General features: G+C 31.8%; 4 protein-coding genes across 4 annotated transcripts; 2 read left to right on the top strand and 2 right to left on the bottom strand.

Moving 5' to 3' along the window:
- The first annotated feature begins 652 nt into the window (after positions 1-652).
- Positions 653-4,729, top strand: BX663DRAFT_512802 (uncharacterized protein). The gene is made up of 7 exons (XM_051528063.1): positions 653-2,208; positions 2,389-2,884; positions 2,992-3,781; positions 3,857-3,932; positions 4,007-4,085; positions 4,169-4,402; positions 4,462-4,729. Exons 1-7 carry the CDS (start codon positions 709-711, stop codon positions 4,680-4,682), a joined length of 3,396 nt encoding a protein of 1,131 aa, XP_051381897.1. The 5' UTR covers positions 653-708; the 3' UTR covers positions 4,683-4,729.
- Positions 4,725-7,033, bottom strand: BX663DRAFT_92784 (RED-like protein N-terminal region-domain-containing protein). Its single transcript, XM_051532354.1, has 3 exons — positions 6,814-7,033; positions 6,689-6,739; positions 4,725-6,597 (listed from the first exon to the last, which is right to left on the bottom strand). Exons 1-3 carry the CDS (start codon positions 6,831-6,833, stop codon positions 5,034-5,036), a joined length of 1,635 nt encoding a protein of 544 aa, XP_051381896.1. The 5' UTR covers positions 6,834-7,033; the 3' UTR covers positions 4,725-5,033.
- An 18-nt stretch (positions 7,034-7,051) lies between these two features.
- BX663DRAFT_512794 (WD40-repeat-containing domain protein) lies at positions 7,052-9,006 on the bottom strand. The gene is made up of 5 exons (XM_051528062.1): positions 8,895-9,006; positions 8,760-8,812; positions 8,533-8,678; positions 7,853-8,467; positions 7,052-7,770 (listed from the first exon to the last, which is right to left on the bottom strand). Exons 1-5 carry the CDS (start codon positions 8,959-8,961, stop codon positions 7,371-7,373), a joined length of 1,281 nt encoding a protein of 426 aa, XP_051381895.1. The 5' UTR covers positions 8,962-9,006; the 3' UTR covers positions 7,052-7,370.
- Positions 9,007-10,036: 1,030 nt separating this feature from the next.
- Positions 10,037-11,965, top strand: BX663DRAFT_436641 (uncharacterized protein; the record flags this gene model as incomplete). The annotated part of the gene is made up of 1 exon (XM_051523196.1): positions 10,037-11,965. The coding sequence occupies one exon, from the start codon at positions 10,037-10,039 to the stop codon at positions 11,963-11,965; it is 1,929 nt and encodes a 642-aa protein (XP_051381894.1).
- Between the last annotated feature and the right edge of the window lie 432 nt (positions 11,966-12,397).

Here is a 12,397-nt window from a genome sequence, read left to right as displayed (position 1 = left end):
TCAAACAGAATACATGCAACTTCATTCTAGTTAGTCTTCTCTACCAAGATTTTATAAATAAATATACCTGACCTGGTAGAAAGAGATCTATCCTTTGTTTTACTTGTTCGATAGTCTTTATATAAATGTGCATACATAGGAGATGATGTTATTATCTATTATTTAAATAATAATCGAGACTCTTTTCTTTGTCTGAAGGATTAACCCGTATTGCACTACGCTTTTTAGTTTAATGTAAGAAATATCTATGTCATTAGTATGTATTTTGCTTTGAATACAGTTGTGTGTAAAACAAGAATGATATCATTTCAAAAGATTTTGATGCATGTGACTGTACAGGGAAGGAAAAGCTTGTTTTCATGAATCCAATTTTTTTTTTTTTTTTTTTTGTATTGTTCTATTTTATTTATTCACTTTTTTTATTGGAAAAAAAAAAATAACAAAACAAAGCAAAACAAAACAAACAGTAATAAAATAATATTGACAATAGCTAAAAGGGTAAATTCGTTTATATTTTTTATTTTATTTATTTATTCTAAACTGGCCTTTCCCTGTATCTGTAATAGGATTATTGTGTATATAAAAATACATTTGTATACAAATAATCTCGCTTTACTTTCTTTTTTCCTTTCTTATTCCTTTCCTTTTTTTTTTATTATTATTATTATTATTATTATTATTATTTCTCTCATTATTACACATCAAAGTATGTCTTCTTCTAATGTATGCATTGATTCTGATTTCCACTTGTTACACTCAATACCTCAATCTAATTCATCTTCAACATCAGCAATAAATACATCAACATCACTATCTCAGGAACCATGGAATAAAGTTCAATCTTCATATGCCGCTAAAAGAAAACAAATACAAGCTGAAAGAAAACGTCAATTAAAAGAATTAGAAGAACAGGTAGCTGAAACCGCAAATTGGGCACAAAGAAGAAAAGAATTAGTCACTACTACCACAACAGCTACTACTCGTCGTCCCTTATTTTTAGAAGAGGAAGTATTATACCCTAATTCAACTTCAACTTCATCCACACCTTCTTCATCTTCATCTACTACTATTGCTCGTAGTCGACAATCTTCAAGTAATACTATAAATAAGCTTGATTTAGGTGATGCTACCTTAGAGGAACTTGAAGGTTTGATTGCAGCTTCAGCAAAACGACTCGCTAGTTATCGCTTAAGAAATCAAAAAAATGAAAATCGATCACAGAACACAATTCGTTCTTCAGTCTCACTTGTTTCAACTCCAAGCAAAAAATGGAAAGAGCTTTTAGAACATAATAGTTTAAACAATCCTAGTAGTACTATTCATCAAGTAACCAAAAATGATAGTTCAGAATTACTTGATGATCAAAGCTTTACTACTACTACTACTACTACTACTACTACTACACCTTCATCATCAGAAACTGATGATAAACAACCTTCTGCTTCTTATTTAAGACTTCGAAATATCTTTGAAAGGAGTTCATATATTAAGAAATCTGAATCTTCTACTTTATTATCATCCAAAAATTCAACTTTAGCAAATCTTTCTCCATCCATTTCCTTGAATCAAAGTACAAACACATCAACAAAAGCTAAACAATCTGACAATTCAAGTATTTTTAACTCGACTGCAACGACTGAAGAAGCTAGAATGAGTCAAAGTACTGCATCACGTCTTAATCCTTCTACTCATCTTAAAAAGACAACTCGAAGCTTTAATAATCAACAACAAGAGGCAACACCTCTTTCATCATTGGTTTCTTCTTCTTCTTCTTCGTTCATTGATTATACTAAAAAAGACAATTCGACTACAATGATTCGATCTAGAAAGCGAAGTGAATTAGCTTCTATGCAACAACAATACAAATCTGTTAAGCAGGGTGTTGAGCATGAAGAAGTAAAAAAAGAAAGTGATGTAAAAATTGTAAATGAGTATATGACCAGTATTAAGAAGCCATCAACTAAATTGCATCAAACTAATCATCTCTCTGATAAACGTAAAGTTAAATTAAGTATCACAACAGCTAATATTAGTTCTTCAACTGGTTCTTCAAAAAATACTCAAGTACGTAGAACTAAAGAAGTAGTCACAGCAGCAACAACAGCAGCAACAGTAGCAGCATCAACATCTATAAATTCTAGTCTTGAAGCTACTACACCAGTATCTTCTTCTACAGTAGCTACTGTTGTTAGAAGAAAAAGAGGAAAGGTAATAAAGATATCATTATGAAATCAAAAGAACTTATATATATTTATATGTGTATGTATATGTATATACATATATATATATATATATGTATATATGTATATATGTTTATATGTGTATATATGTATATACATATATATATTTAATATCTAAAAGACCCTTCCTGGTAACCTTAATTCACAGCCCTCTATTGCCCCTATAGCATTACCACCTATGAAGGTTGAGCCTTTAAATATACCAAGTGTTCAAAAAACTGCAAGGAATCTTGCTAAAACACCTACACGGATACCTTTACCTACAACAACTAATATACCTACATCAACAATACCTAAACAAAAATTAGCTCTAGCTGCAAAGCGAACTAATAATACCATTTTATCCGAGAATCATACAAATGCTGATAATGATGGTCATCATCAAAAACCTAAAGGATTGGCTATGAATACAAGAGTTAAACCTAAATATCAAAGACAACTTCGTAAACCAAAATCAACATCAGCAGTCTCTACAACACCAAAGCTTCAAGCAAGTAAATCTAACAAAAGTACAGATGATAATACCTTGCGTAAAGTATCTACTACTATAATAACACCTACTTCTTCTACTGTGACTACAAATAATATAAATAAATCAACTAGAAATGGATTAATGACTTCGTTATCTTCGAAAACAATTTCAGGTATATTGTCAATTAATTAATTTAAACTTCATTTAACCCATTCATATATTTGTTTTTTGACCCTACTTCTCTTTTCCTCCTCCTTTCCCAAAAAAAAAAAAATGAAGATTCTGTATCCAAACGGAAAGTGTCTACATTACATGAACGTCTTCAAAATTTAGTTGATGAAAGTAAGTCATGGACAGCTCAGATGGAACGAGATAAAATAATTAATAAACCAACAATAGAGATGCATAATACATCAGAAATTATCCTCCGTGGTCGAGGTATGAGTACATCATTAAACAGTAACCATCCTACTGAGAGTCCTACAGAGGATACTGTTGTAAAGAAATTACTTATAAATCACCCCAGAGTCACGATGCGAGTAGCCATGACACCAGAAGCAGCTCTCAAGCTTTATCAATTCAATTTAACATCATATGAGAAACAAGAAATGATGAACTATGAAAATATTTATTTTGTGGGTCATCATGCGAAAAAGCGACCTACAAGTCCAAGTCAAACTATATGCAATTATGGCTACGATGATGAACGAGGTGATTATCTTGTTCAGATACGTGACCATTTAGACTATCGATATGAGGTTTTAGAATTAATGGGGAAAGGATCATTTGGCCAGGTGCTGAAATGCTTCGATCATCGTACGAGTCAGACAGTAGCAGTTAAAATAATTCGTAACAAGAAACGATTCCACACGCAGGCGCTAGTGGAAGTAAAGATATTGGAAAATTTAATTACTTGGGATGCAGAAGACAAACATAATAATGTTCGAATGTTGGGGCATTTTGTATTTCGAAACCATTTATGTATTGCCTTTGAATGTCTTAGTATTAACTTGTATGAATTTATTAAAAGTAATGGTTTTCAAGGATTTAGTATGGGTCTAATTAGAAGGTAAGTTTTTTTATCGAAAAAAAAAAGAAAAAGAAAGAAGCGAAACAGAAAATTGATTTTTTTTTTTTGGATTAGATTTGCTATGCAATTACTTAATTCACTTACGCTTTTGCAGAAACATAAATTAATTCATTGTGATTTAAAACCAGAAGTATATAGATATAAGAAGTAGAGAATTATATCACGACTAAGCTTATTTTTATGTTTATTTTGATATAATTATAGAATATTCTTTTGAAGCATCCTACGAAAAGTACAATTAAAGTGATTGATTTCGGTAGCTCTTGTTTGGAAAGTGAAAAAGGTTTGTAAAATTATAATACAAGATTTAGCTTTACCTTATGTTTGACTAATAGAGAACCAAAAAAAAAAAAAAATGTTAATAAGTTTATACATATATTCAGAGTCGATTTTATCGTTCTCCAGAAGTTATTATGGGTATGAATTATAGTATGGCAATTGATATGTGGAGTTTAGGTTGTATATTAGCAGAATTACATACAGGCTATCCATTATTTCCTGGAGAAAACGAGCAAGAACAATTAGCATGTATCATGGAAATTCAAAATGTTCCAGAGCCATATATTATTGAAAAGAGTAGTCGTAGAAAGTTATTTTTTGGTAAACAAAGATGAGATCATTTTTAATAATAATAATAATAATACTTGCTTTCTTTGTAGATTCACAAGGAAATCCACGAATTCAACCAAATTCAAAAGGAAGAAAACGTAGACCAGGTACAAAAACTTTAGAGCATGCTTTAAAGACTACCGATGAAACTTTTGTGGATTTTATTAACAAATGCTTATGCTGGGATCCTGAACAACGTATGAAACCAGATGAAGCATTAAAGCATCCTTGGATGATGAAATCATCATCTAGAAAACACGGTTCAAGATAAGGAATCCTTTTTTTTTTTTCATTACTAAAAAAAAAAAAAAAAAAAAAATAAAAAATAAAAAAAAGAAGGAAGAAAATGATTATAATATTCTACACTAATATGGATATTTATATACTTTTGTATATAAGAAAAAATATTTATTTATACATATATAAAAGCTAGTTTGCATGCATATAGATGTGTATAACCCGAGTCATATTTCTAAGGTAGCTCTTATAACTATGAACTCGAAATATTTTTCTTATTCATGCTTCTTTTTATTCGAGACCTTTTAATAAAGAAATAGTAAAAAAAAAAAAGAAAGGGTTTGGCTATCTGTTTTATTACATATATACAACCATACAAAAATATCTATTTATCTAACGATTTTCCATATTTTTGAGAGATAATATTTTTCACTTGTTGATATTCACGATTTAGACGTTGTTTATCATTTAGTTCCTTTCGTTCTCGATGACGCTTACGACCATCACCTAATTTGACACCAAACTGGAAAGCGCTCTTTGGATGAATTTCGATTGAGTCCTTATATTTTTGCCATTCTTCTTGAGTATCAAAGTCCCAACGAGTAAGCTGGGCCTTTTTATTGCGATTTGTACCTTGATCTATCATTTGTGTATTTGCCTTTAATTTAATAGAGTCATCATTATCATTTGATTGATAACTTATTGCATGATGTTCTTCAAATGAAGTGGGTAATGCAGAAGAACTCAAACCAAACATATCAATGTCAGCGGCATCAGCATCAGTATCTAATTCCATATTTATATTGCTACTTTGCTTTCTTCGCTTTGGAGAATTTCCATCTGTCATTAGTAATGAATCTGCTGCTGCTGCTGCTGCTTCTTCAACTGTCGTTGTATCGATTCTTGAACTAGTTGCTCGCTTTAAAAGTGCATTAACAGCTTTATCACTCTCGTTCACATCTACCATATCTTCATCTTCTTCTTTTTCATTGATTAAACCTTGGAAATAGGAACCCTCCTTTTTCCCCTCTGTAGAGCTCCTTGGCAAATTACCCTCATTTAATTCATAATCACGACCCACATCAGCAAAGATATCGCCTATAAATCCATCCTCTACCATCGCTACTGGCTCACTTGTAACAGTAGATTCATTTCTTTTCTTTTCTTGATCTGCTGAGATGTCTTCATTCTTATTCCTTAAACGAGCCATGACTTGTGAAATCTTTTCAATAACTAAACTGGATTCAGCCTGACTTTCTTCAGACCAACCTGATTTTGCCAATCTAGCAGCAATATCTGACTTGCTTCGAATGACAGCGGTGGGTATAGCAAATGCATCTGAATAATGTCCTACTTCATCTGCTAATTCAAATACAAAGGCCATCTTGCCTGGTTCAAACAATTCTACTCTATCTTGTTTATCAGGATTTATTTGCTGCTCAATCTGTAGATAAATATTTTTGGCCATTAAGGTATGAAATTTGGGTGCTGTATCCTTTGATGATGAAACGGAATCATCTCTAAACTCTTCCCCTCTCTCAATCCTTTCAAAGACTTGATCAAGCTCTTCATCCATCGCTTCATCATCATTATCCTCTTCTTGTTCTCCACTCTCTTCATCCTTTTTTTGTTGCTGCTGCTGCTGCTGTTTTAAAAGATCATTTTTCACTTTTCTTAACAATGCATAATCAAGACCCTTAACGAGATGAGTGTGATCAACATCGCCGCCTAAATATTTCGATTGTTCATATAATGTTTTCGCATCTAATTCTTCATCTACTTCGGCTTGGGTACGTTTCAGTAATTCTTCGGTTGTTAATTGTGAATCGTCTACTCCACTCATCTCTTGACGTCTTCTTTCAGCTGCTCGATCACGATAATTTATTTTTTCCTGTTGTTGTTCTTGATCATCATCATCATCACCATCTTTTTTAAAGCCTTTTTTAAAACTAGAAACAGAATAATAATAATAATAAAGACGATTTTGAGATCAATATAATATAAAAATGTATATAAATTGAACTATTTTATAGAATTTACTTTTTCTTTCGTATAGATCGTGGTTGAGCAAAAATAGCACCTGTATTTCTTCTATTTTTTTTTTTAAAAAAAAAAAGGATGTAAGCACATTATACCTTTTTCGTAATTGAATTAAATCATATTACGGTGTCCGAGGTGCTGGCATTTTGAATTTATTTTGTGATGGTAATTCATCTGTATTAGTAGATGGACGTGGTGTAGCTAATAATCGTCTGAAATCGTCTTGACTTAAACTATTTCATTTTTTTTAAAAAGAATTAGGATGTGTAAAGATGGATATAGATGTATGAATACCCTTCACTCATGCTTATATTGTATACGTCAAAATAGACGATTAAAAGAAAAAGAAAAAGAAAAAAAAAAGAAAAAAAAAAAAAGTATGATATCGGTTGTTTAAATTTATTACATAAATCGTTTTCGCATTTCTTCATCAGTCAAGAAGGTATGAGTAACAAAAGTAATCGAGCCATTATTCCAAGCAATTGCTAATAAAGCCCCATTTTTATATGTAGAAGAAAATGAAATCTGTAAAGGCTTTATATCCTCTTTTAGTATTGTCATTTCATTAGCACCTGTTGTATGATCAAAAGTAGTTTTTAATCCACGGATGCAGCCGCTAAATAAATGAATAAAAAGACATGATGCATTGTGAGTTTATATTGTAAATAGTTATGATTTACACTTACATAGGGAATAGCATTGCTTCTTCAGTTAAACTAAGTGGTGAAACTTGTTTAAGAGAATAGAGGGCAATTAAATTTGAGTCTTCAAAGGCCACAGCTAGTCTTTGTCCGTTTCTTATATCAATCGATATATCACGAATAGTACCACCTACTTTTACCGAGGCGCCCGTTGCTGATTCAACTAGTGTTGACGGTGTAGACAGGACTTTAACATCTACTACTGATTGAACTGAAGGTCCCGCCAAGAATAATACATGAATATCACTCTCTCCGTACATGGAATAAAATAGAATTCTATTATTGGGTGCCCAACAGGCAGTTTGTACCCATACACCGGGAGGATTATAGATTTGTTTTGATGTCCAATCTCGAGTATTCCATAAACGAGACACTCCAGCACTAGGATTTAACAAAAAAAACAAGGAAAGAAATCGTTATATAACACTTTTCTTGTTTGAAATAGATAAACAACACTACTTACCATCCTCCTTCAAAGAGCCATTCACCACTTGGGCTCCAACGTAAGAGAATATCCCCTTTTCCATAACGCTTTAGAGGAATTGTTCTATTTAATAATAAATCATAAATAACAAGTGTACTAGTAACTGCAGAAGCGACAGCTAATAAATGACTTCCAGGTGTAGGGTCCCAAGCTATTGCACTTATATAATCATGTTTAGGGTAACTTAAATATGTCATTGTTGCTGATGGATGTTTATGAGGCTCTTCATCTTCTTCAATCACCTTTTCTACAGTCCAAACACAAACTCCTTCTTTACATCCAACTGCCAATAATCCTGATGCTTTAGGCTTCCATTCTAAACAGGTAATGTCTTTCATTTTCATATGTGATAATACTTGGCAAGTCCATTTACTATTTTTCTTTTCATATATATAAACTTGATCATCTTTATAAGCGACTGCTAAAATATCTTGGTGAGGATGCCAGGCAATCGATCGAATCACATTGCCACTTTCTGTTTGAAACATGGAATGTTCTAATGCAGGACTCGATGTTTTTAAATATTTATTGTAAATGTAATCGTAAATACGTTTTCCTTCTTTATATACGGTTGTAGCTTCAATAGTAGGTCGACTTTATATTACCAAAAAAAAATAGTTAATATCATAACTATCTCATTTCTTATTAATCCTACTTACTTTTCTTCCCATTGTTGAACAAGTAGTGATTTGGCTTTGTTGTGTAAAACTTCTAAATAACTAGAAGCTTCTTCATCCGTACTATTGATATAATCAGGAGTGAGTTGTTCAAAAGGTTGAATTGTAATGGAAGGGTATAACGGCGTCTGTAATAATAATTAGTAAAAATAATAAAAATAGTATTTATTAGAGACTATGTTATACAAGAAGATGAAGTTAGTAATTACATGGTTGTCATGAACTTCTTGCAAAGCTGAACTGTTTGCATTATCCACGTGAACTAAGATTTATTTTACGCATTTAGTTTTTTTCTCTTTTTTTTAAAAAAAAATAATAATAATTGTTTAAAATAGGTTTCATACCCAAACTTCCATTCAATTCTGCTACAGTTCCAAAATGAATGTCAGGCGTTGTATATAAAAAGCTCATTTTATTATTTCAATAAAGCGCAAGAAAAAAAACAGAAAAAAAAAAAAGAGGAGATATGATACGCGTTAATTATCTGATGTACATTATAGTTGCTGTTGCTGCTGCTGCTGCTGCTAAGCCTCTATAAATTGTGACTTGGGCTAATAATTCCTATTGTCAATTAAATTTCCTTGATCATTATCCTTTTTGAGCAGCAGGCACAATGAAATTTCAAGTTTAGTTTATAAGAAGAGGAAAACAAAGAATCTTTTTAAAGATGAAAAAGAGAAAAACTTTAACGAAAAGAAATGAAAATCAACCGAAATAATAATGTCAAATAACATTATATATTGACACAAGATGAAAGGATTTTACAATTATCTTTGATAAGATTTAGTATAAATACAAACTCTACAGCATTAAAAAAAAATGACAATGATATAACATTTAATAGCTTAATAATAAGGAAACATCTGTTTTCAATACTGTTTGTTCTTGTTCTACTGAGGATATTAGCTGCTCTTGTATTATACAACATTAATTTTGATCCTTTCGTCTTTATAAATTCGAAAAAGATGGAGTAATATGCTATATTGAAAGAGAGTTATACTATGTATACGTATTAAGCATATAATTGTTAATTTATCATATGTCCGTGTATATGAATTAAAAGTTGTCAATTATATAGACTTTAAAACATAAAGAGTATACATATATGCGTTCATATACCTCAAGAAGCTCCTTTACTACATTACAGCATATAGTCTGTTTATATGTATAAAAAAAATTATTTTTTTTTTTTCTGTCACAATAATAGATACGTCTATTGTCGACTACTATTATGTAACTTGAAAAGGCGAAAAATATTTTTTTTCTGACAACTATTACCCTTTTTTTTTAAAAAAAAAATAAAATAAAAAAAAATAAAATAAAATAAACTATCATGTCTATTGAACCTGAAGTTCCTTATGGTTATGTAAATGAAGAATTATCTGATGAAGATTGGAGAGATCCTTCAATGATCAGTATTCAAAACAACAATGGTTCTAGCTCATCTAATATTCAACGTCAAAGTCAAAGAAATTTTCGTAATGTTATGGATGATAATAGAGATTCAATCATTCCTAATAGAGCCCAAGATACAACGGAATCATTTAAAGATAATACAGTTGTACCAGGGACAAATCACCAAAATGCAGAGGATCATTGGGTGTTACCTGCCTATGTTAATCCCTTTGATGTTCTTGGTCAAAGAAATAAATCACGTATCAATGAAATTCAAAAGGCTACAGGCTCCTTTATTGAATTCAATGAACAATACAACCAAGTTGATATTTGGGGTGATGCAGAGGCTATTGCAAAAGCAAAATCTTATTTAGATATGATTGTCTCTCGCTTACTTGATAAAGAGTCTCGTACAAGACGTAAAACAAAGAAATGGAGTAAACCTGAACGTGAACTAACTGAAAAGGAAAAACGACGTGCTGAACGTAGACAGGCAAGAATCGATGAAGAGAAACGATATCATGGTTTACCACCTATTCTTCAGAATTATAATGCTGTATTTCCACTACCTGATCAAACGTTACCTCTTTTACGTTTAATGGGTGAAAATGAATCTTATTTTAATCGAATCCGTGCTGATTGTAAATGTTACATTTGGTATGAACCTTCTACAAATTCGGTTCGTTTTGCAGCTGATACAGAAGAATCTGTAAAGCAAGCTGCACAACGTGTACGAAATTGGCATCTACGTCACTCTCGTAAAGTAAAGAAAGCCGTCCTTCGATTAATGCAACAACCTACACAACAATGGTTACTTACTTATCGAAAGCTACCAAACAACTTTACTACCTATCGCTATGTCGATCCAACAGGAGAACAAAATATGTTGGAAAGACAGAGAATGTTGGAAACGGTAAACACAGGTGTTATACCTAAAATCAACGATCTTATTGTTTTTAATGAAGAAGCAACAAGGTCTGAACAACTTTCTGAACGGGTAAAAACATTGAATTCTCGTAATGAAAAAATGATTGAACATCTTTTAGTTCAAGGACTTGAAAGTCTTCGTCTTAATGATTGGGTTATTCGTATGAAGATTCGTTATGGTCAAATATGTCTAATTGATTATCCTAAAAAGGATGGACAATTTTTATCGATTGAAGAAGTAAGCGACAAAATCTTTCATAAGCCTCAATTTAAATCAGCTTTAGCTCCCTGTATCAGTCGAACTCAACAGGGCTTAAAGGGACTCTTTGAATATCTTTCTGAAGATCAACATGCAGTCGCCTTTTCAGAGAATCCACGTACCTCCTTTGTTATCATGGCTGATCAGTATCCCTTTGCAGCTCCCCCTACTCTTCCTGGTCAACGTGATCCACCTCGAGGTGATATGTGGCCTACTGTGATGCAAATCTCGTTTACAGAGAATGGACAGCGTGGTCTCTGGAGTACGATTACTGAATGTACGGATGTAGTGGATATTACTACAACCGATTTAGAAAGTCATTACTCCTGGGATCTGAAACTACAATCAGCACAAATACTTTCTAATGAGGATATAGATTCACCTCATGAAAAATTCGCTCACGGTCTTCGTGTGAGCCCTACAAGTCGTTTAATCATGGTTACCTCAAATGACTATGTTCCTCGTTTAGTGACACAAAAGACAAAATGGCTCTATAGCTGGAAGGAAGGTTATATTGTTGAAATATGTCAAGATGAAATATGGGATATTGGACGTATTGAAAGACCTGATCGTGAATTACCCGTTGATTTAACACTTTTCGATCCTCATCGTGTTCTCTTTAAGGTTTCCCTTTACAAGGAATCTTGGGTAGATCGATTTGCAGAAAATTTAAACCTTAAGATTGGAGAGGCTCCTTCCTGGACGATCAAAGATTTCTTGGCCACTCAAGAAGAGAATGCCTCTTCTCTCATGAAAATAGCTAAAGAATTCAGTAATATCCTAAACTCAACTGTCCCCTTATATTGGGAAAACTCTGGAAATTCTTTAGTTTAAATGATAGAAAAAAAAAAGTAAAAGAAAAAAAAAAGGGCTTAATGATATATACTTCATAGCATTGTACATATTAAATTTTATTTTAGGTTACCCAACGCGTATTCATTATGCATAATAATTTTTTTAAAAATAAATAAATAAATAAATAAATAAACGTTTCAACTTGACCTCTTTAGTGTTATAGTTTATATTTACTAATAATAGTAGTAAATGAGAATAGGTGCAGACAACTATTATTACACAATCTGATATCATAGTAGAAGCACAAAAAAAATTTTTTTTCATTATTACTAAATATGGTATTAAATCAATTTGCGAGGAATAAACTTACTAAAATAAGCTTGTACCAATGAATGGCAAAGAGTATATACTACTACTTGATATAGAAAGTGTCTTCTTGAAAAGCCTGCTACAGCATAAAGAGTTAGTGCA

The sequence above is a fragment of the Cokeromyces recurvatus genome, assembly GCF_025118155.1.
Source record: "Cokeromyces recurvatus strain NRRL 2243 chromosome Unknown BX663scaffold_16, whole genome shotgun sequence".
In the NCBI taxonomy this organism is placed as follows: domain Eukaryota; kingdom Fungi; phylum Mucoromycota; class Mucoromycetes; order Mucorales; family Mucoraceae; genus Cokeromyces; species Cokeromyces recurvatus.
Note: the sequence above shows the minus strand (reverse complement) of the source record. Positions and strands in the feature narration are given on the sequence as shown.